This window comes from Talpa occidentalis, unplaced genomic scaffold (genome assembly GCF_014898055.3).
Source record: "Talpa occidentalis isolate TD23 unplaced genomic scaffold, MPIMG_talOcc4v2.1 talOcc4.5, whole genome shotgun sequence".
In the NCBI taxonomy this organism is placed as follows: domain Eukaryota; kingdom Metazoa; phylum Chordata; class Mammalia; order Eulipotyphla; family Talpidae; genus Talpa; species Talpa occidentalis.
Window position 1 is genome coordinate 101,202,368 of NW_023604861.1, and position 23,318 is coordinate 101,225,685.

The 23,318-nt window shown below is 37.6% G+C and overlaps 1 protein-coding gene across 2 annotated transcripts in view; it reads right to left on the bottom strand.

Annotated features, from left to right (window-relative positions):
- Nucleotides 1-450: 450 nt before the first annotated feature.
- LONRF2 (LON peptidase N-terminal domain and ring finger 2) overlaps nt 451-23,318 on the bottom strand; it is a 29,039-nt gene continuing 6,171 nt past the window's right edge. Inside the window, exons 3-12 of one of the 2 annotated variants that reach the window (XM_037527967.2) lie at nt 21,063-21,185; nt 18,086-18,247; nt 17,379-17,580; nt 16,894-16,987; nt 16,509-16,623; nt 15,835-15,956; nt 14,125-14,283; nt 10,359-10,521; nt 7,207-7,356; nt 451-4,411 (exon numbers count right to left, since the gene is read on the bottom strand). In XM_037527967.2, the coding sequence (XP_037383864.1) occupies nt 4,220-4,411; nt 7,207-7,356; nt 10,359-10,521; nt 14,125-14,283; nt 15,835-15,956; nt 16,509-16,623; nt 16,894-16,987; nt 17,379-17,580; nt 18,086-18,247; nt 21,063-21,185 (1,482 nt within the window). In that variant the 3' untranslated portion in view covers nt 451-4,219. Of the gene's footprint in view, nt 4,412-7,206; nt 7,357-10,358; nt 10,522-14,124; nt 14,284-15,834; nt 15,957-16,508; nt 16,624-16,893; nt 16,994-17,378; nt 17,581-18,085; nt 18,248-21,062; nt 21,186-23,318 lie in introns of both variants that reach the window. The other variant, XM_037527968.2, reaches the window with a different exon arrangement.

A 23,318-nucleotide genomic window follows, 5' to 3' on the forward strand; every position in this document is an offset into this window, starting at 1 on the left:
TTAAAAAAATCTGTTTGGAAGAAAAACTTCTGAGCTGCTTAAAATTATACAGTAAAAATATGGCTTACTGTGAGCTAAATTCCAAATCTCAGATTTCTGATAACAATGTAGAAGCAGGGCCTCCCTGGTGGTGCAGAGGTTGAGCGCTGGGTTGCAAAGCTGCCCGTGGCCTCTGCAACGCCGGTTCAATCCCCGGCTGCTCCCCGGCCACCGGAGGAGGGTCCCACATGGCGCGCAGACCTCTCCTGCCGCCCGCTGCTCCCCTCAGCAGTGTACTTCGGTCCTTCTGCCTGCTCTGCTCCCCGCTCTGGCTCTGGTGAATTCTCTCACCCTCCCGCGCTTCTGACTGTACTCAGTGCTTGTAGAAATAAATAAATAAATAAATAAATAAATAAATAAATAAATCTTTAAAAAAAATGTAGATAAAATAAGATCTCTATCTATCTCTTTTCCTGTCATCCTCATGGTCCATGAATAAAGTAGTTTTTTGTGGGTTTTTTTTCCTCCTTTTGCTGTGTGTTTTTTTTTTTGTCTTAGGAACATGCTCAGTATCAGTGAAGTAGGGAAAAAACAATGACTTTGAAAAACAAATAGGATCAAAAATGAAAGAGGAGACATTACAACAAATAGAGTAGAAATCCAGAGTGTAATAAGAGATTACTACGAACATTTATATGCAAACAAGTTCAACAATCTAGATGAGATGGACAAATTCTTAGATTATACAATCATCCAAAACTAAATAAGGAAAAAATAGAAAATCTGAACAAACCAATTGCAAGCAAGGAAATGGAAACATTTCTTTTTATATGCCACAGGCATATTTGGTAAAAACAGAACCTTGTGCTTTAATACAAAAGGACATCACCCACATTTACTTTCTTTATAATTCATTGTTATCTTTCTCCTCCATTTTTCACTTTTCTTTTTTATCATTTGTTGGAAATCATCTAAAATTTATAGAAGACTACTAACTCAAATAATTGAAGTAGTGGGTGAAAACACGAAGAAAGGAGGGAGGGGAAAGAGAGGAGCGCCTTGGAAAAGCAACTTAAAAATTATAATGGCTGCTGTGTAATATAGCTAGATTAGGCGGTGAAGTACACTGACTCTAACAATTTGCAATTTTCAAGTAATTTTATGACAAAGTGATGGTATAATATTTCACGGTAATTCTACCATTTATAATTTTGCTCCTTAATGATTCAAAGGTCTTGTGGTGGGACTGGATTTATGATAAGAGCTGAAGTGTAACTTTCTAAACAGCCTTGGTGTTTATTTTGTTTTGGGTAGGATCTAACAGAAAGGATACCTTTGTGGTCATAAAAGTGGGATAACATTCCAAAATTTGGTACATGAATTTAAAATTAGATTTATACTAGAATTAAAATAAGATTTAAAATTACTGAGGTTATATGAATAAAACAAAGTTTTAAACTTCTTTTATTTGGAACTTTAAGAACTATTCTAACGTTCAGTTATGAAGACAAGGAGTATATACCTAAAAATTTCAATACCCTAAAAATTTCATGGCTTTTAGAATACTACCTACCAGAATACCAGTTGCAGAATATCAAGACACAGATGGAATTATGAGTCAAAAAACTCAGTCAAATGAATGAATGGAAAATTGCTAAGAGTGTATTGTACTTTAAATATTGTATTTAAAGAAGACAAAATATTCCCCCACACTGTTATTATTCTAAGTAGCTTCTGTATTCTGAAGTCACTAGAGCATTAGTGTTGGAATATTTTCAGTAAAATTAAACAAGGATGACCTACCCTTGAGGGAGTTACAGTTATTACATTACAATCAGAAGTTACATTATTTTCTGAGAAGTCCTTGGAAATTTCATCTCCATGACAGAAAAAATTGAGGGGCCAGCAGGGAGGAGAAAAAGGACTGACACGGCTTATATCAATTTGTAGCAAACTGGAGTTTGTGTTTCTTTCTTTTTAAGTTTTTAAAGGGAAGATTCCTTCATAATATGAATTGAGACATTGATTTGATTTCTTGATAAGGAATATAATACAAGAGCTCAGGAAATACAAATCTACTCCTGCTTTGCCCTATTCGGAAGTATGATGCTGGACTTGTCAAGAAGTGATCATGGTCAATTTCCTTTGGAGTCAAAAAACCTTGGGGCTCTAGTATACACCATTATTGTTGTAAAGGCTTTTACACAAGAAGAATCAAAGTAAAAAGATGATTCACAACAAGGCAGATAAAATCAGAAAAAGATAACTTAATCATTCTGGTTAAAGAACTGTGTAAGTAATGACATTTGAAAAGCAAGGCTGAAAAGGCAATAAGCTTCCAATTGTTAGGGCAAAAAGCCTAAAACTCTGAGCACAGAAACTTAACTTCAGGAAGGTTCCCGAAAAAATTATGATCATATTTTGATTATTCAAACACCACCAAAAAGCAAAGCAATGAAAGCTATTCAGATACGCTTTGTATGTAGGAAAATATTTTCTAACAGAGAAAGAGAGTGATCAATGAATAGACAATTTCATGAACCATTTTTAATAAAGCTCTCTGGCACACTAGATGCAGTTTTTTTTTTTTTTTAAATATCAAGTTAGGTTATAACACCTAAGAAAGCTGAATAATATTGTTAGTGCATAAATAATTTTAGCAATACTTAATCAAACTGCCCTTAAACATGTTCAAAATGATATCTGAGATTCACAAGTGAGGCGCTGGAAACATGACTGCAAAACACTTTCAAATTTTCTCAATATAAATTATATAAGTATAGTATTTTCTACCTCCCATGATGAAAATGAGTTGTAGGTATTAATAAATCCTACAATTAAAAATATATATAGTCTTTCTAATAAAATGCTTAATAAATCAATAAACCACCAACATTTGATATGAAATATATCTTTCTTTTAAAACTCAAAAAACATATACACCTTGAATGAATACAGCAAAACTTTCAGCTGTGATTCTCTCTTCAGTCTGGTTTTCATCATCCCCCCTAACCCTCACAGACCAAGAGACCAACTAAATGCACCAGCTGGATAGGCCAGTGATTAAATGATTATTTCAGTATCTCAGGTTCAAATGATTATTTCAATTAATATTACAAAAATGCATTGAAGGTAAAAGTTACACATATGTTCTTTAATAGATAATACCTGGTCTGATCATTGTAAAACTTCTTGAAATAAACAAAGATAATTTTTAGGTTGGTGTTTGACAAAATTTTCATGAATATTTACATCACAGAACAGCCTCCCATCCCTGAATATTCTCTTGGTATGTTTTCCTAGAATAGATTCCCATTTCATAATGGGAACAGATTTTCCTAGAATAGATTCCCATTTCCTAATGTCTGTATATATTAGTAGATGGAAGTGAATTCAAATTTACTGGTGAGTTTAACTTCAAATGCAAATCCTAGTCAAAAAATGACTATTTTCTAAATGCATAATATTCATTGAAGCAATGAGAGATTTATGATTTCAAGGGTTCCTTGCACAAGGTTTGATTGTATGTTTGCCATCCAAAGTATGTAGAGTTTCAATTCACTTTCACTCAAATCAACTACTAATCTCAGATTTTTCTATAACCAGGGTACACCTTTCTGTATCTTTATATTCACTTGATTACAACATGCAACTTACAACACCTGAACTAAAGCAGGACACAAAACACAGTTCTATCCGGTAGCTACTACTTGGTTAAGGGCTAATTTCAGTTCCTGCACTCAACAATGATTTGAGTCCTCCATTTCACAGACAATTTCACAGTGACACACAAAGCCTAAGCACATTTTTAGTTAGCCTGTGCCCTGAGAAATCTGCTTCCAGAGTAAAACATGGTTCCCCCCACTTCCTCGCTGTCTAGTCACTGAAATATGCTGTTCCCATATGACAGAGAAAAATACTTCATTGGAAAAGGAATTCTTCTTTCTTGTGAAACCTAAGCCACATGTAATCATGTGTAATAACCAAGCTATCCATGAACTGCACATGAGAAAGCTTCAAAGAGCTTTTCTGAGTTTGTTTTCCAACCACGGACTCCATTCAAACTTCAGACTAATCTTGTACAGAGTCAAGATTCCACTAGGCACAGACTTTTAAGTAAATGTTTGGTAAGTGTTCCACTATAACCTTATCAACAAGCATTTTACAAACTGTGATGATTGATACCACTCATCCATGCCTGGATCTCCTCATAGAAGTGCAGAAACCTTGACAGAGAAAGTCAGTTATTTCTCTCTCTATTAACCTGCTCTTGCCGACTATTCATCTTACGTGTGATGATGACTAATATGCGCCTAATGGCTAGCAGACGCTCTTTAAGAGAAGTCATGCCAAGTATAGCCAACTGAGCCTTGCGTTCCAATGGCAACACTGCCAGGATCCACCAGGACCAAGCAGGACCACTAGGATTACTCTGCAAAACAAAGAAAAGGAAAACACAGTTATTGCTTAAAATACAAGACTGGTCTTCCATATTGTCTTTTGTTTCACCAAAGACATGGGCAAAAATTAAATGACACATTCAATTTTAGGTTCATGCAGCCCTAATGATATAGCTTACTTTTATATTACATATTTTAAAACAGAGTAACTCACAAAAGGAAGAGCATGCAAAGACTAGCCTCTTCCTTGGGGTAATTCTGTGAATCAGTTGTTTCTGTTCTCTTAAGATTTGTCGAGAGTAAATCAGAAGAAGAGACAATGATTTTTACCTCAAATTTTCAATGTTCTGCATTATATAAAGCATAATATTATAAAAGCCAAGATATGGGGCCTCCCCTGGTGGTGCAGGTGGTTAAGCGCCGCGCTGTAAAGCTGTCCGCAACCTCTGTAGTGCCGGTTCAATACTGGCCGCCCGGCAAGGATCCCACATGGTGCGGCAGACCTTTCCTGCATTGCCCACTGCTCTCCTCAGCAGTGTATTTCGTCAGTCTGCCTATTCTGCTCCCTCGCTCTGTCTCTGGTGAATCCTCTCACCCTCCCTCGCACCTGGCCTATACTCTGGTTCTTGTATAAATAAATACATAAATCTTTAAAAAAAAAAAAGCCAAGATTTGCGCAGAAGTATAATAAAATAAATCTAATAGTAAAATTAAAGTGACAGATGTGCATATATATGAAACATCTGTATGTATGAGTCAGTAACATAAAAATTATAAATTTATATATTAATATTATTATATTAGTATGCCATTGGATAGCCTTACTTCACATAACCAATAGGCACTTCTGGACTGAGCACTAAGCAAAAGTTGATCAACTCAATATTCCTGGTACTGGATCCGAGAGATCTATCTGTCTTGCATCTAGTCTACTGGATTCTCCTCCATTCCAATTCCAAAAAGTACCTAGAATCCGAACTGAGAATTAATGAGGTTTGACACTGGAGTTACCTTAGCTTAGAGGAGGTTAGAGTCTACAGAACAATTAGGCTAAAATCATTGAGGCTAAAGTGCACAGGGTTAGCCCAAGTCACTGGGAAGAAGGCAAAAGTATTGCAGAAGATTGTAAATTCTGTATGATTTACAACTCTACTTTTCCCTCCTTCTATTAGAGTTAAAAAAAAAAAAACCAAACAAACAAACTGAGTAGCATAAAAATGTTTCCCATAAACTACAGCTCTCCTTGCCTGCCTATGACTATGCAGGTGTCTTTTCATAAACCTGTCTCTTCAGGAGCAGTTCTTTCTGTCCGCTTGTGTCTAGGCAAGCATCCTTTCCCTTTTTATAACAAACCCGCCCTTTGGGATATTAAAAAAAAGTTTCCATAAACTATCTCAAATCCCTCTGTGGTAGGAAGATAAATGGTCTCCCAAAGGCATCCACACCCTAATTCTTGAAACCTCTGACTATGGTAGCCTACATAGCAAAAGAGACTTCATAAATGTGATTAAGTTAATCAATTATGCTGGCTTGCTCTGGGGAGCTCAATCTCACCACAAAGATTCTTGAAATAGAGAATTTATCAGGGCTGTGGTCAGAGGGAGATGTGACTATGGAAGAATGGTCAGAGAGATGCAAAACTGCTGACTTGGAAGACAGAGAAGCAAGAGCCAAGGAATGCCAGCTGCCTTTAGTAGCTGGTAAAGGCAAGGAAATGGAGTCTTCCTTAGAAGCTGCAGGAAGAAATGCAATGCTGTCTGCACTGTGGTCAGAGCCCAAGTGACCTGTATTGGACTTCTGCCCTCCAAAACTATAACAAATTCCTGTTGTTTTAGACTACATTTATGTGATATGTGACAGCAGGAATAAAAAGTTAATATAAATCACAATTAGAGATTGTAGTAATTAAGCAAAAAATCCTAGGGAAAAAGAGTGATTCAAACCTTAATGTGAGTTAGTTTAATCATCTTTCTGAAAATGAGTTACAATAGTGAGTAGGAAGAGGGGTTATAAGAGGGTTGGGAGGTGAGGAAGGACAGGCAATTTTTGGCTTCAAGCACTGTGTATGGAAAATACTGTACTCAAGTTGGGATAAAGATTTAAGAAAAAAGATAAAAGTGGTTGAAAAAGATAAAAAAGACATTTCATCTTGCCCTAAACCTTCTGAGCTGGTCCTGCCCTACTCCTTTTCCCCCAAAACAGGTCTGTGTTTGTACTGTAGAAGGAACTAAATATGGCCATTATAATCCTAAACCATCCTGCCTGGCTGTGTCACCCATGTACAGATGAAAGGAGTATTGCACTCAGAAATGCTTCATGAAGCTGAAGCCAATTCACTCTTTAAGGAACCAGCTTCAGCAAAAGTGTTCCTGGGAGTTCAGAGAAAGACTGTGGTCACAGGGTAGAAAGTGTAATAAAGGGCAAGAAGGAAAGCTAATTTAACAAGAGTTAGTGAATTTTATCATTTTGTATTTGGTACCCATTTAATAGGTACAAGACAATGGTATGTGTAAAACATTGGGTGTATATGCCAATACACAAAAAATTACTATTTAAATTTCTCAATGTTGCTAAAAGAAGTAAAAATACAAAGGATGAGACCTAATCAGAATAAGATAACTTGATAAAAAGGAAATTATCTTTTTGTAGTATTACGAAGAAAGCATTATTTTTTGCTCCATAAAAGGTATATACTTGAAGGTGCTTCCTCAAGTTATTAACAAGTCATTGATTCATAAGCAATCATAACAGTATATAGAGCATAGAACTGTCACATATTACAGTAGAAAATAATAGCACTATAAAAAAAAGGAGAGAGAAACTGCACCTGAGGCTCAGCTTCCCTGTCTGGCATTATCCCAAAATGACTTAAAATTTGTTCTTTCATGTGATCCTGAAGTGCAGTAAACCAGGAAATAGACTGTTGATAAACTGAATCATGAAGAGTAGTAAGTTCTTCATACTCTGGACCTTCCACCTGATCGAGGAAAAGAGTTTAACAATTCATTTAACAATTCATTATTACACATGAAATATAGTTAGTGACCTCTGCTGCATCTGCCAAGCTGATTCATGGCATTTATTACTTTGACAATTAGTGTTTTATAAATAAGATACATGCTCAATATTCAAACTGCAGGTTTTTTTTTTTTTTACATAGTGGAGATCTAGTGCTATTAATCTATCACATCCTAACTTTTATTTTAACACTGTAATATAAGCACAAATCCCATGTTAATATGAATAATTTTCAATAGCTACATGCAATCATATTTGAGATATGCCATCATTTATTCAACCATTCAAAGTATACACATGCACACACATGTAAATAACACAGTTAAATAAGTATTTACATGTTGGTCTTTCAGGGGCTTTTTTGGTTACTCCCTCAGAAGAGTTAGACATTTTAAAATTTGTATTACATATCACTGAACTATATTCCAAAATATATGTTAAAGCAACCATGCATTCATTACATTAACTTCATGCTAGTGGTGTTTGCTAACACTTCAGACTGATATGCTTTGCTTCTGAGTACTATTTTTCTGTCCAGTCACGCATTTAGAGTGTATCTCAGCCCTACTCGGGAAAACCTGGTTGAATAAGAGGCTCAACAGACAGGAGATCAGCTGGCTTTCACAGACTCTCGTGTGTGAATTTTAGCCAGCCACACCACCTCCTTAGGATAGTTTTCTCATCTACAAAGTAGGAATAAACCACTAAGGTTCTTTCTGGTTAAAAAATTTCAGAATCTATGAAAACTATGGTAAACTGACGCATTAGATTACAAAAACATAACTTTCTCTGTTTGATTTATACAAATGACATATTCATATGAGCAAAGGTTTTCTTTAAAAATACACAAATTATTTCATGTTGTAGATATTTAAACTTCCTTTTAAAAATAAGTATATATACCATTAAAAGTTGTCATCCACCACAAGAGTAAATAAACTGTCTCGATTTTATTATCAACCCAGTAGAGAGATTCTGAGTACTGTCACATTCAGTTCTCAGTACAGCCTTTTAAGCCCTGCTCCCTAGTCTAGAGAGCATGGAGCTTGACTCAGCTCTACTCTTCTGCACAGTGAGATTCTCACAGAGATGACCAGAAACAGGAGCTGGAAAAGGAAAAGGATGTCCTAGGGTGACTCTATTCACTGGTGTCACAACTATTTATCACTGTCCCTAAAATGATTTGTGATGTGATATAAGATGGCAAATGACTCAGTTTATACATAGTCAAATGTGACCAAATAACTCAAAGAAGGAATATGAGGATTTCCTCCTAAGTATTTTTAATATTATTATTGTAATATAATTTACATACCAAAAGTGTATAGATCTCAAATTACTTAGCTCAAAGAGTTGTCAACTGTACACTCTAGTGCAATCATTACCAAACTGGAAAAAGAATATTTCTATCACCTAGAGAGATTCCTCTGCTCTCTTCCAGTCAATTACAACTCCTACCCTGTGACCGCTCTTGAGTCTCTATTACCACGGATTTAATTTCCTGTTATTGGAAATACAACTGACCTTCAAAAACCACAGGTTTGAATTGAGTGGGTCCGCATTATAGGCAGATTTTCTTGTAAACAGATGACATAAACTTATAATATCAATAAATATTGCACAGTGCTAACATATGTATCTTCTCTTATGATTTTCTCAAAAATATTTTCAGTAGCCTACTTAATTGTAATAATACTGTATATAATACATATAACATATGTGTTAACTGTTTTATGTTATCAATAAGACTTCTTGTCAATCACAGGCTATCAGTAGTTAAGTTGGGGGAATCAAAGATTATACACAGATTTTCAACTGCTCAGGGACTCGGTACATCTAATCTCTGTGATGTTCAAGGGTCAACTGTATATAAATGCAGTCACAGTGTATATGTTTTATGTCTGGCTTCTCTTGCTTAGTGCTTCATGTCCACAAGATCCATGCATACTGTTTTGTACATTGTTGTTCCTTCCTTTTCACTGATAGTATTATCTCATTGCATGAATACACTACGATTTGTTTGTCCATTCACTTATTGATGAACGCCTGAGCTATTTGCAGTTTTTGACAATTAATGAATGGACATCCATGTACAAGTGTTTCTGAGAATCCCTTCAAAACATTTTGTCACTCTATCAAATTATGTGTCCTGATATCTCTATTAGACACATTTGTAATTGGAAGAGATAAGAGGTCCAAGTCTCTTAGATTTAGCTTTAGCACTATCTCATTCTGAACTAATACCAGTATTTAGAACAGTGGTTGGCTATTGGTCACAAGTCAAATCCTATTTATCACATTAATGTAAGCAGCAAAAGTGGAATGGAAGTTAACTATGCCCATTTGTTTACATATTGTCTTTGGCTGCTTTTGTGCTACAACAGCAGAGCTGAGCACGAGTCTCAGAGACATATGACCTGGAGATCCTGACGTATTTACTGTGAGGCCCTTCACAGAAAAAACTTGCCAGAACAGGGCCTCTTTGGTGGCCTATGGGTTAAGTCTCAGTGCTGTCACCACAACAGCCTGAGTTCAAGGCCTGGCCAGGGACCTAACTAACTCACATGGTGCAGCAGACCTCTCCTGTCTCGCCCACTGCTCCTCTCAGCAGTGTATTTCAGTAGATCCGCCTGTTCTGCTTCCCAATCTGTCTCTGGTGAATCCTCTCACCCTCTGCACCTCTGGCCTACAGCCCAGTTCTTCTACAAAAAAAAAAGTTTTAGAAATCTTGCCAGACCATCAAAACAAGAAGCCATGAAATCATTTTTACATGTGAAGCAGCAAGGTAATTTTGGGGGGAGAAGGAGATTTTTGTGCCAACCCTAAGTCACATAAAAATCCATTGAGATGATTAAAAAAAAAAAGTGAGTGATTAATCATTAAGGAGTAGTATTATTAAAAATATGATCAGGTTCCTACATATGCAGACCTCTAAACATAGATCAATAAAATAAATCTCACCTTCTCATCTTCAAGATATTCAATATCTGCTGTGTTATAGCCATCTCTGTGACGGTGGCTTAAAACTCTGAACCGACTAACTCCAATTGCATCAACAACTGAACTTCCATCCGGAAAAGTTCTGACATCCTTGATCTCCAGCATGCAGCCATACTCAGATATCCTGAGAGGACAGTGAGAAGAAATGACTGTGATTGTTAAATTGCAGGTCCTTGTTTATCCCTAGATGAAAGTCTGGGTCCTGAAAGAATAAAAAATACAAACAAAATACAGGTGTCTCCACACTGGACCAGTAAGAGAGACACCTGCAGAGGAGCCTCCTGTTCATGGAGGGATAGTGGTGTGCCATGGCAGCAGGGGAAAGGCTGGAAGTAAGACAACACTTTGCCTCAATGTTCAAGCAAGCTAGTACTTGGAGAAGAACCTGAAAGATGGGGAGAGACGGAATCATAAGCACATCTCCCTAGCCCCTTGACCAAGAGCACCGTCAGGCGGTCCAGAGAACACAGGGTCTGCCTGCCTGGCTCTGTGCCACTCACAGACTCTCCCTCCTCTCCATTTCTGCTGCTGCAGGTCAACTGTGCCCTACCCAATAAATTATATGGAACATTGGGTCCCCCTGTGGCGCAGCATTTGCGCACTGGGTTGCGAAGCTGCCCGCAGCCTCTGCAGCACCGGGTTCGATCCCCGGCCGCTGGGTGAGGGTCCCACATGGCGTGCAGACCTCTCCTGCCGCCTGCTGCTGCCCTCAGCAGTGTACTTCATCACTCTGCCTGTTCTGCTCTCCACTCTAGCTCTGGTGAATTCTCTCACCCTCCCACGCTTCTGACTATACCCAGTGCTTGTATAAATGAATAAATAAATCTTTAAAAAAAATTATATGGAACGTTGCTTCTAATCATTGCCTTTATCTCATTTCCTTTCACACAACAATATCCCACCATCCCACTGAAATGATCCCATCAGAAGTCACGAATAAGTTCCTAATTGCTAAAATTAGGGGACATGTTTCTATCTGGCCTCTGCTGACATGGCCAGGCTTGACCTGTCCCTAACCCAAAATCCTCTGCTGCTCTCACTCTCCTGAGCAGTTCAGCCCTTCATAGCTTTTTTCCTCCATGTGCCCCCCACACACTGGAGCCACCCAAGGAAGGATGTTGGGCTACTTGTATCCTCGCTCCAAAGATTTTCCAGATGACTTACCCACTCTCATGGTGTTAACTGTTGGCTATGTCTTGATGATACTGAGAGTGCCAACTATGCATCAAGCACCACTCAGAACAGTTCACAATATGTATCCATTCAAGTCCCACAAAAACATAGAGACTCAGGAAAATTAAACAATTTATCGAAGGTCACACTGAGATTTGAACCCTAGGGTATCTGGTTTCAAAGTAAATGAGCAACTTTATACAAACCTTCCAACAGATGATGAATGGCGCTTCCCAAGTTACATGCCTGCATGGCCAACTGCCTGCCAGATACCTCTATTTAGGTCTCTAATAAAACCATCTCTTCCTCCTAATCTAACAGGACTATCTTACCCACAGCTGTGGCATGCATGGATGTACCCTGACGATTCCCTTTAAGGGAAGAGCTTTTCCCCAGATATCTGTTGTAAGCCTCTAACTTTGGCTACAGAACCCATGTGTCCAATGAACATCTTGTCTGTGAGTATGTATAAGTTCCCTGTATGTCTGGTGGCTCCCAGGGGATCTAAGTTCTCATGCATACCCCCATGTGGACACTGGAAATTCATTTTTAAAAATTAGCTGCATTGGGCCTCCCCTGGTGGCACAGTGGTTGAGCGCTGGGCTGCGAGGCTGCCCACAGCCTCTGCGGTGCCAGTTCGTTCCCCGGCCGCCAGCGAGTGTCCCACCAAAATAAATAAATTAGCTGCATTAACCTTTCATACTTTCTCATCTCCTTCTCCTCTGCCACAGGTAAGCCAGGGCTCCTGTGTCCTCTCTCCCTAGAGTGATCTGTCCTCCCTCAGTTACCCTGAGCAACCTTCACTCTGAAAGATTTAAGAAACTTACATTTGTTGTTTAACAGCAGCACTGCTCTCTCAGTGTTATAGAAGTTCCACAGTTCTTATGCTGTGGAAGAAGTTCCACTTCCAAAATTTTTTTTCACTTTTTTTTTGCCTAATCAAATTTTAATATATTCAAATTTATTAATCTATTCTATGCTATGTGCTCTCAGCATCTTGTTTAAAAATACTTTCCCCTATTCCTAATTATAAAAAACAGTCCCTAACTTCTACTCTTAAAATGTTTAAATACATTTTCACATTTCATATTGAGAATATAAATATATTACATGCTTTCCTCACTACCCAAAAGTAGAATGTTCTTATTTGTTATGAAATGGCAGATTTTTTGTATCTGGTAACATGCAAAATTTTTTAAAATAAGGGTACTATTGTCCTAGACTCAAAAAATTACCAACCACACATATAACAAAAGGAATATTCTACTTTTGCATTGTAGGTGAAAAAACTGTAAGGTAGAGAAGATATTTTTCCCCCCATTTGAACTACCCAATAATTTTCTGGTCATCTTTTATTGAGCAATTTGTCTTTTCTTACAAAATTACATAGACATTTGGTGTGGCATGTATATGTGGATATGCTTCTTATTTCTACATTTTGTTTCAGTGGTCTACTTACTAAGGCTTCTAAATTTTTTGTAGAAATGTTCAATTTTGCTCAGCTGATAATTTTAAAATTGTCATGATCCTGATCTTTAGTTTTTCCAAAGTTATTCTCAAATCAGTTTGAGCAATTCCATGAAAAAATCCCTCTTGGGATATTGATGAAACTACTTTGGATTCATACACTAATTTGGATAAAACCAGTATTGCTTACACCGAGTCCATGTATCCAAGAACATGCTATTATTTTCTCTCTACTTATTTTTAGATCTTCTTAACAAAAAAAAAAAAAAAAGTTGTCAAAATTTCTCCAGAAAGAGCCAACACAGATCCTTCAAAATATCTGTTCCAAGGTATTTATGATAGAAACTAGTAACTGGCACCAAATAACCACTTCCCCTTCTCCCCAGACAAGTGGGTAGACTACATTTCTCAGTCACCTTTGAAGCAGGCTGAAGAGCAACTATGAATTTCCCTTTTCTCCACAGTCCTTTGGGGCCCATGTGTCTCATCCACCAGTTAGAACCTGAATATAGTGACCTCATCATGTCACGCAAAGCTAACAAAGTTTTCAAAATTAAGGGCACCAAGAGATAGTAAGGATCCTGAGTTCCAAAATAACCCACAGAGAGGAGTTGCCTGCTAATTCAGAAAATCTTTCCTAGGTAAGATATAAAACAAGAAGAGGTGAAAACAAAGTGTCATTGGTTTTTTATAAGACTAGAAACTTTCTGGTTGTATAAATAGGCAATGTTCATGGAAGATGTAACAAATATTTTTAGCTCTTAACAGATCAGATTATGTGTATACGGATAAGCTAGACATGAATTATTGGTATCTGAGCAAGTAGAAGGAAGCATAGAGGTCTGAAAATATGAGCTGTATTTAGTAATATAGCAAATAATGTGGACTAGTAGGTATGATATTTGAAGGGAAAAAGAGAGGTTAAAGCAGAAAGAAGCCAGGGATCACATCATGGGTGGCCCTGAGTATATACTTTGTTATAGAATGGGAGCCACTGCAGATTTTTTACATAATTCTAAATTGTTCTTTTACAATAATGACAAATTATGCATTTAATTAGTACTATTTGAAAGCTGATAAGTCTTACCCTGCATGCTCAGCAGATAAACACATGCCAAACCGTTTGGTGCCAGTTTCCATGCATCTTCTTATCATAAGCCGATAGCGGGGCTCAAAAACGTGGAGTGGACAAGGGACAGTGGGAAAGGCCATAGCACACACAAAGATGGGCACATCTCTGGTAAGACTGTAGAGTAAGGGAAAATGTTAACTTAGAGTAGGAACTTTCTGAAACAGAAGGGAGTTATAGTTAATGTAAAAGCGCAAAAGTGAGTCAGTCTCAACTTCGCTATTTACAAATAAAACCTTCAGGCCTGCCTCAGTTTTAAGTGACCAAAACAAGTCAAGGATCATAGCATGAGAAAGTTCTCAGTTCCCCCTAAATTTCCTGGCAAGCCCATCATATTTAATTATGAGAAGTTTTCTAGAGATAGAAAGTGAAACCAAGACATCCGCAAACCTCTCCAAGTTTAACTTAAAAAGCAATCATATAACCCACATATGTATCTCACCAGCTTAGCATAAGCATTGCTGAACTAACTCGTGCATCTTTCTTCCAAAGGAAGGTGCTATTACTCAATAATATTTTGGAGAGGAGCTTTGGACACAGTGGTAGCCATTCTTGATAGACAGATAAACTTGAGGAGGGTATATGGTCTGGTGGATCCAGCCTGGCACAAATCATCTCCTCAGTGAGTATTAAATAATATATTGCTACCTGACTGAGCCCTGGGGCAGATCAATCAGCCCCAAAGCATGCTACAGTTATAGTGTAAGACACAGCAGAACACCATCCAGTCATCCCTTTCTCCTGAGGCTGGAGAGAAATCTTCTGTGAATTTTGGATTCCATTACACCAAGAGAGGGAACTGGGAAGCAGGCTCCAGGCACAGGGAGAGAAACATTGGTAGAGAATTCCCAGTCCTATATCCCCTCCCAATCCTCCCATGCCAAGACTGTGAGCACTTACTCTGAGTTCCCAATCTCCCATACTCCCACCTCCCACCATCTACACAAAAAAGAAGGATCCCAAAACAAAAGCCACACAACGACCCACTGTGGAGAAAAGAGGACACAGAAAGGTGCAACCCAAGGATGCAACATAGAAAAAGATAAAAGAGCTAAATTGACTTGGGTTGGAAGAGCAAACAGAGACTCCAAAAAAGCAATCATAAATACTCTCAAAGAAGTTTCAGGCTCTTAATTAAATACAGAAAGGCAGGTTTAGGGCATCAGAAAATTTATAAAGAACTCATACAACTCAACAACAACAACAAAAAAGCTATATCAAAATTTGGGCAGGGTCGTAGAGATTTTTCCAAAGGAAATATACAGGTGGTCTACAGGCACATAGAAAAATTCTCAACATCACTTATTATAACAGAAATGCAAATCAAAACCAGTAGGATCTTACCTCATCCCTGTGAGAATGAGCTATACCAAAAAGAATGGAAACAACAAATGCTATCAAAGAGGTGGCAAATGGAACACTCCATTTCCAATGGTGCAGCCCTCTAATTTGGTGCAGCCTCTATCAAAAATGGTAAAGTGAGCACTCAAAAAAATAAAAATGGGAATACCACATGATCCAGCAACACCACTCCTAGGTATTTAACCAAATGATATGAAAACATAATTTCTCTGCCAAGAAAAATGAAATCAGAAACAAAGTTATGAGGTTAACAAGGATTTTCATTTTTTTATTTAAAGATCATACATACACAGCATGAGGACTTACTGTGACAGTTCTGTCATTTCTTCGTCATAAATTCTCTTCCTATCAGACAACTCATCTGACAAATATCGAAATATTAACTCTTCAGCCAGAATAGTTACTTTAAAATTTCTGCTGGCCAACAACTGTAATGAAAGAAAATGCTAATTAATTCTAAAGGACACAACACTCTCTTCCCAGGCTGGAAGGCCAACAAGGAGGTAGGGCAGAAGTCTCTGAGAAGACGAAAAGGATGGGAACAGGGGTCCTCCCTGGTGGCACAGGGGTTAAAGTCTCAGCGCTGTCAAGCTATCACCATCCATTGTGGCATGAGTTCCATCCCAGGTCAGGGAGCTGACCCAAGTGGTGCAACAGACCTCTCCTGACTCTCCCACTGCTCCCCACAGCAGTGTATTTCAGTAGATCCACCTGTTCTGCTCCCCACTCTGTCTCTGGTGAATCCTTTCACCCCCCACACCTCTGGCCTGTACCCCAGTTCTTGTATGCATAAATAGATAAAAATAAATGTTTAAAAACAAAAGGATGGGGATGGAGAGCAGAAAGGTCAGCCCCCGAGACCTATGTTTGACTGGAAAACTTTAACAAATGGTAGTTAAAGGCAAAGCCAACCAGGAAATGAACATATACAGAGGATGAGACAAGGCATCAAACTCTCTTGTTTCACAAAATATACTTACTTCTGAAAGTTTTTCTTTGCACAATGGACAATGTGGAGCATGGTCAAGGCAGCGCTCAAGGCATTTTAGGCAAAATGTGTGCCCACATGGTGTGGTGACAGGTTCAAAGAGCAACCTGGAAAAAATATCTAAATTTTTAGCAAGAAATGTCCACAGAGACTTTCACATAATCTATTTTTATGAGAATTCTTTAGGCAACTCCCTTACTGTCTAAAAGTCACATATACATTTTTAATTAAATCTTCCTTATCAAATTTTTAAAAAATGAATAAATTATTGCTGAAGTAAATTTAGTTGCTATGATGATAAAAATCCCATTATATTTAGAATACAACACTCAACAGGCTAAACTTTCAAAGAGCTGCAAGATACTATGTCATCCTACCTCATGCAAAGGGCACACTCAAAGTCAGCTACATCTATCGAGAGATCCGGATTTTCTCCTATGTTAGAGTTCATGCTCCTTTGAGGTGAAGAATCTGCCTCTGAAAAAATTAAAAATTTAAAATGCTGTAATGAACACTCAATAGGAATAACAGCATGCAATAACTGCATTTCCTCTGGATAAAACATGTTACACCAATGCTGAATAGAAACAGTCCCTATCCAATTAACAATATACAGCAATCATTTATCAGGACAGTAAGCATGAATAAAAGTTAAAATTATATATAAATTTTCTCTGCTATTTTTGACTACTAAATCTTTCCAGGATTAACCATGTAAACTGTCCTATAATATTAGAGTTGATCAATTCATTTCATTATTAATTTTGAACTACCTGCAAAATTTTCTACAAATATATTGAATATTAGGTAACATACTCTCATTCAGAAGTCACACAATCCCATGACAAAATATCTTACTGACCTGTCTTGGGGATTTTTCCAGGGGTGTTTGAATCATGCAAACCCTCCATATCTTTTGGAAAGTGTCTCTTTAAACCAGCGATGGGTGCTGTCGGAAGGAAGCTTTCTAACACCTCTTTATCTTCTTCATAGTGTAGACCCAGGATGAAATATAAAACTGAAGAATGTGTATTCCTACATACATCAGATTTCTCAGGTGGATTCTAGTCAAGTAAGAAAAAAAAAGATACTGATTATTAAAGAAATCACAGCATACGGGAAATAAATCATGTAGTAGTCTATCTTAGAAATCTTTGGGAAAAGGAAGGATTATAACCTTCCTTCCTAACTGGTTTCATGTATTAACTTAAGATGAACTTTATACCTTTCAAGATAAAATACAGGATAATTTCTCCCTGAAACAAATCATTTCTACAGCAATCTTCTTATACTCAAACCATTCTCTGCTTTCTCCAAACCAAAATAATTTCAAGTCTCTTGATGTTTTGTATTTGGAGAGGTTCCAAAACTGTCTTTCACTTTTCAATCATTTTTACCACTGCCACCAATTTTTAAGTTCCATCTCTCAGCTTGAGGTGCTAGAACTGGTCTTGAGAAGTACTTTTAACTAGTCTAATGCCACACTGTCAGAATAACCTGCAGAATATTCAGAATGAAGGAATTACATACAGCTGAATCCAAATACTGACAAAAGCATATACTTCATACCTTAGAACTCCCTGCATTATCACCTTCTTCCAGAGGAGGCTGGGTGTTTATATGACTGTGACACTGAGCCTTTAGTCTGGCGTTCAACATTCTACTTTGGATGGAAGACATTAAATTTTGATGCACATTTTCTGAAGCTGGAAAAAATACCTCACATATTACCTATAAAATTGTCAAGAAGAAAAATAATTTAAAATACTTTTGAAAAAATATTTTATATGCCTTAAAGAGTCAGAAGAAACCATGAGATCAGTAGGATGAAACATTTTAAAAGAATAAACTATCTTCCAACAGTCAATACTTTAAAATTCAAACATTTCTGAAACCGGTCAATGTTTTGAGCATTTTAGCTCTAAATCCCTTTCCATCTAGACTCACCAATCATAAAATATGAGCATTATAATTTCCTTCCTGCTTAGTTCTGAAATATTTCCTACAGAAAATGTCCCCTACAAGTCTCATGGATAAGAGAAAAGTGAGGTGTAGAAGTTACAGAGAGTATCAGATTACATCTAAACTGAGATCACCCACAGGACTGAAATATTTCTAGAGGACTGCTTTATTTATAACAACATAACTATACAGCCACCCAGTAAAGAATACTGAAGGAAGATAAGGTGAGAAGCTATTACTCAGAGTTAAGAGTCATGGACCAGTTTTGGTGGGGTGTGACTGTTAGTCAGGCATTCTATCACTCAATAGTCTTAACCAAACCTCAACTGAACCCAATGGCATAAAGGAGGAAAAAAAGAAGTGACTTAAATCTAATCAAAGACTACCCACCTGTTCTAATTTTATTGAAGTAATGTTGACTTACATCACTGCATGTATTTTAGAAGTACAGGCTCACTCCCGCCTTCCCCATACTCTTTCAGGTGTTGTTACCATAATATGCACATAGTCCACCACCTTCCACCTGTTCTTTAGGTGACATGTACATACACCAGAACATATGGCCTCTACCATAATGAGCAGCAATAGGGAGAGCAGTGTCCTGGCTCTGAGGAACTTCAAACAGAGCTGCTGGAGGCTGCCAGAAAGGGTACCAAATTTCAGGGGTATCAACAGGGACTGTTCTGGCACTGTCTGTGAAAGAAGATAACTATCACCTATAGAATGCCAGAGGGAAAAAACATCATGTGTGAAAAAGCACCAGACAAAAAATTCACAAGACCTTTGTGAAGTCAGCCTGAATATCTCATGATGCTGTTGTAAGGATCAGTTGAGATAAGGTATGTTTTAAGATTCTTGTGAAATTTACAGGTGGGACAAAGCAGGAAGGAACAGTTAAAAAAAAATGCTAGATTTTTCAGTTTTAGTTTGATAAGGTGAAATAATGGCAAAAACCAGTGTGACAATATAACAATATTAATAAAGATCAATCAAGTACAAAAGGATTCAAAAATACTGTTAGAAGGCACTCATTAAAAACAAAACAAAACAAACAAACACCGGGCCTCCCTGGTGGCACAAGGGGTTAAGCACCACACTATGAAGCAATAGCAGCCTCTGTAGCACAAGTTCGATCCGCAGCCAGGGAGCAACCCACATGGTGAGGCAGACCTGTTCTGTCTCGCCCGCTGCTCCCCGCAGCAGTATATTTCAGTCAGTCGGCCTGTTCGGTTCCCTACTCTGTCTATGGTGAATCCTCTCACCCACCCCCACCACTGTGCCTCTGACCTGTACCCCAGATCTTGCATGCATAAATAAATAAAATAAATCTTAAAAAAAAAAAAAGAAAAAAAGAAACACCTAGGTGTTTTGGCTAACTAGAGTTCTAAAGGAGCCAGCAGTGTGATGGTATTAGGCTAAAAATAAACACAGACATATCATGATGTGAATACAAGGAAAGTTAAAGTCCCCATCTGCAGCTGCTGGATGTGGATGTTGGAGCCTGGGAGCACACTAGAAAGACCCCAGGAGGGAAACCTCACAAAAGGACAGTTGGCTCAAAAAATGACTCAAGGCAAGAATAATAGTTGTTCTCAATTTTCTAAAGTGTTTTAAAATGAAGAACTGATCTCCAGAAAATAAAACTAGATCTGTTTACCAGAAATTTCAGGGTTAGTGTATTGTAGAAGTGGGCAATAATCTTAAAATTGGGAAACGCACAAAATCAAGATCTCGTGGTCATTGGAGGTGCTAAGAGAGTGTAACTAGCCCATGGGCTTTTTTAAGGGGTAGATGCTTACATTAAGTGTGACTCAATGATCTCTAAGAAGACCAGGTTAAAGTTATGCATAAAAAGCAGATATTACTGTATCATGTTGGCAAAACTTTGCTGAAATTTTCAAGTTAACCTACGTAGCTAAATTGATATATATTGCATATATCACAACATCTTTTGTAGGTCTCCTACACAAACTACAGTACTTGAAATTATAAAATTTAGGGGAAAACACTGCCTCCCCACATATATCACCTTTCCTTTCACTTAATATGTATATTGCTGGGCTTCCCCAGTGGTGCAGCAAGTTGAGTACAGCACTGTGAAGCTGTCCACAGCCTCTGCAGCTCAGGTTCGATTTCCAGGTGGCCAGGGAGAATCCCACATGGCTCAGCAGACCTCTCCTGTCGTGCCCGCTGCTCCCCTCAGCAGTGTTTTTGGTCCTTCTGCCTGTACTGCTCCCCTCTCTATCTTTGGTGAATCCTCTCACTCTCTCACGCCTATGGCCTGTACCCCAGCTATTGTATAAATAAATAAATCTTTAAAAAATTTTTAAAAATATGTCTATTGCCAAAGAAGTGAGATGTGCATATAATGTTTTATACTGTTTCATAAAACATTCTGCTTTATCCATGGAAGAAAAGTTATCAAATGCATGAACCTTATCATTACAATTGTATGTTTTAGTTACATTGTCATGAATGTTCAGAATTAGACTTCTTATTTACTGTGCATGCAGGAATTATTCAGCATGGACAGAAAGGCTGCAAATAAGACTTAAAGAAGAAACTCATTGAAAGGAAATCACACCTTCTGTACTTCTTTCTTCATTGAGTTACACTCAGGATTTAGAGCAAGGCAATAGAGAAATTCCTTCAACACTTCCTTACTTCTTCCCAATCCAGAAAGAGCCTGGGCTTTCACATGATGTCCCTGGGTTCATCAAAACACAAGGTATATATTTAAGAAAAAAAAAGAGCATGATTACATGCTCACAAATAAACAACCCTGAATGGATCATTAGAATAATTTGTTTTATTTTCATATTAAGAAGAATGAACAAAAAACCACTGAGGGTGACACTAGCTCTACTATTTTGGAAATTGAGCAAATCTGAATGTCTCTTAAGTACAATCTACACTCAGAATAGAGGAGTCACCATATCTGGAATTTGAGCCCAGAACCATTTCAAGGGCACATTAAGAGAACAGACTGCCTACCAACTTTAAATTCACTCAATTATCACTGGTCATTACCATGATACCACTCCTATCTTCTGGGAGTGTTTCCTGTTTTTCAATATAACTTGGATATTAACCCTGTAAGTTGTATTTTGTGTGGATATTTTCTCCCATCCAGTAGGATGTCTTTTAAATCTTCTTGTATTTTATTTCACTTGTTGAAAGCTTTTTAACTCGAGATAATCCCAACTGCTTATTTTTATTTTTATTTCCGTTGCCACGGGGGTTAAATCTCCAAGAGCATCTTTATCACTGATGTAATAGAGCATATCACCAACAATGTCTTTGATGTATATAGAAGGCTTTATATCTATGCAGGCTTAGTATCTAAATCTTAAATCTATTTGGAATTAATTTTTTTAGTACAGAATTAGAAAGGGATCCAATTTCATTCCTTCATGTGACCTTTTCCAGTTTTCCCAGCACTATTTATAGTAAAGGGACTGTCCTTTTCCAATTGTCAAGGCTACTTTATGGTAGATTAGGTAATGACATGTGCATGGAATTATTTCTGGGCTTTCTGTTCTGTTCCATTGTTCCATGTTATCTATTTTTGTGCCAATGTGACATTGTTTTTAGTACCATTGCTTTACAATAGAGTTTGAAGTCAGGTAACATGAAGCCTCATTTTTCTCCTTTTTTCTCGGGGTTGCCTTTGCTGTTTGAAGCCTTTTGTGTCCATACTAATTTCAGCCAATTTTTGTTCAATTTCTTTGAAAAATATTGTTAGTATTTTGATGGGGTTTGTGCAAAGTTTACTTATCATTTTAGGTAGAAAAGACATTTTGATTATATTGATTATCCCCATCCAGGAGCACAGAATGTCTTTCCATCTCCTTGAAGGAGTCTAACTCTTCATTGCATAAGTCCTTACCCTCCTTAGTTAGGGTAATTCAAGGTATTTAATTCTTTTGTGAAGCAATTATAAATGCACTTATTTTCTTCTTACTTGGGTGTATATAAAAAGGCTACAGAATTTTGTATTTCAATTTTGTAACCTGCTACTTTGTTATATTCATGTATTAGCTTTAACAGTGTTTTGGTGATATGTGGATAAAAATGGGAATATGATCCAGCAATACCATTCTTACGTGTTTACCCAAATAATATGAAAACACTAATACTAAAAGACTTAAGCACCTCTATGTTCATAGGAGCATCATTCCACAAAATGGAATCAACCTAAATGCCTAGTGACAAGCAACTGGGTAAAGAAATTGTATATTTACCCAGTGGAATACCGCTCAGTTATTAAAAAGATGAAATAGTGTCTTTTGGAACAAAATGTATGGATCTTGAGGTGATAATTCTAAGTAAAATAAGTCAGAAAGTGAAAGACTGGATTGTTTCACTCATTTGTGGGACTTTAATCAAAGAAAAAAAAAAATGACCAAAAAAAAACCTTCTTAGGCTCTGTAAAAATTAGCCTGGTTATGGGCCTCCCCTGGTGGTGCAGCAGTTGAGCACTGGGCTGCGAAGCTGCCTGCACCCTCTGCAGCGCCAGTTCTATTCCCAGCCACCGGCGAGGATCCCACATGGCACGCAGACCTCTCCTGCCATGCCCGCTGCTCCCCTCAGCAGTGTATTTCGTCATTCTGCCTGTTCTGTTCCCCGCTCTGGCGAATTCTCTCACCCTCTTGCGCTTCTGACTGTACCCAGTGCTTGCATAAATAAATAAATAAATAAATCTTAAAAAAAAAAAAAAAAAAAAAAAAAAGCCTGGTTACCAGAGGGGTAAGGGAAGGTGATAGAGCATTGGCATTTGAGTTTCGGTGCAAGTGAAGGATGTGCACATATGGAAGTATAAGCTGTACTCCCCAAATTA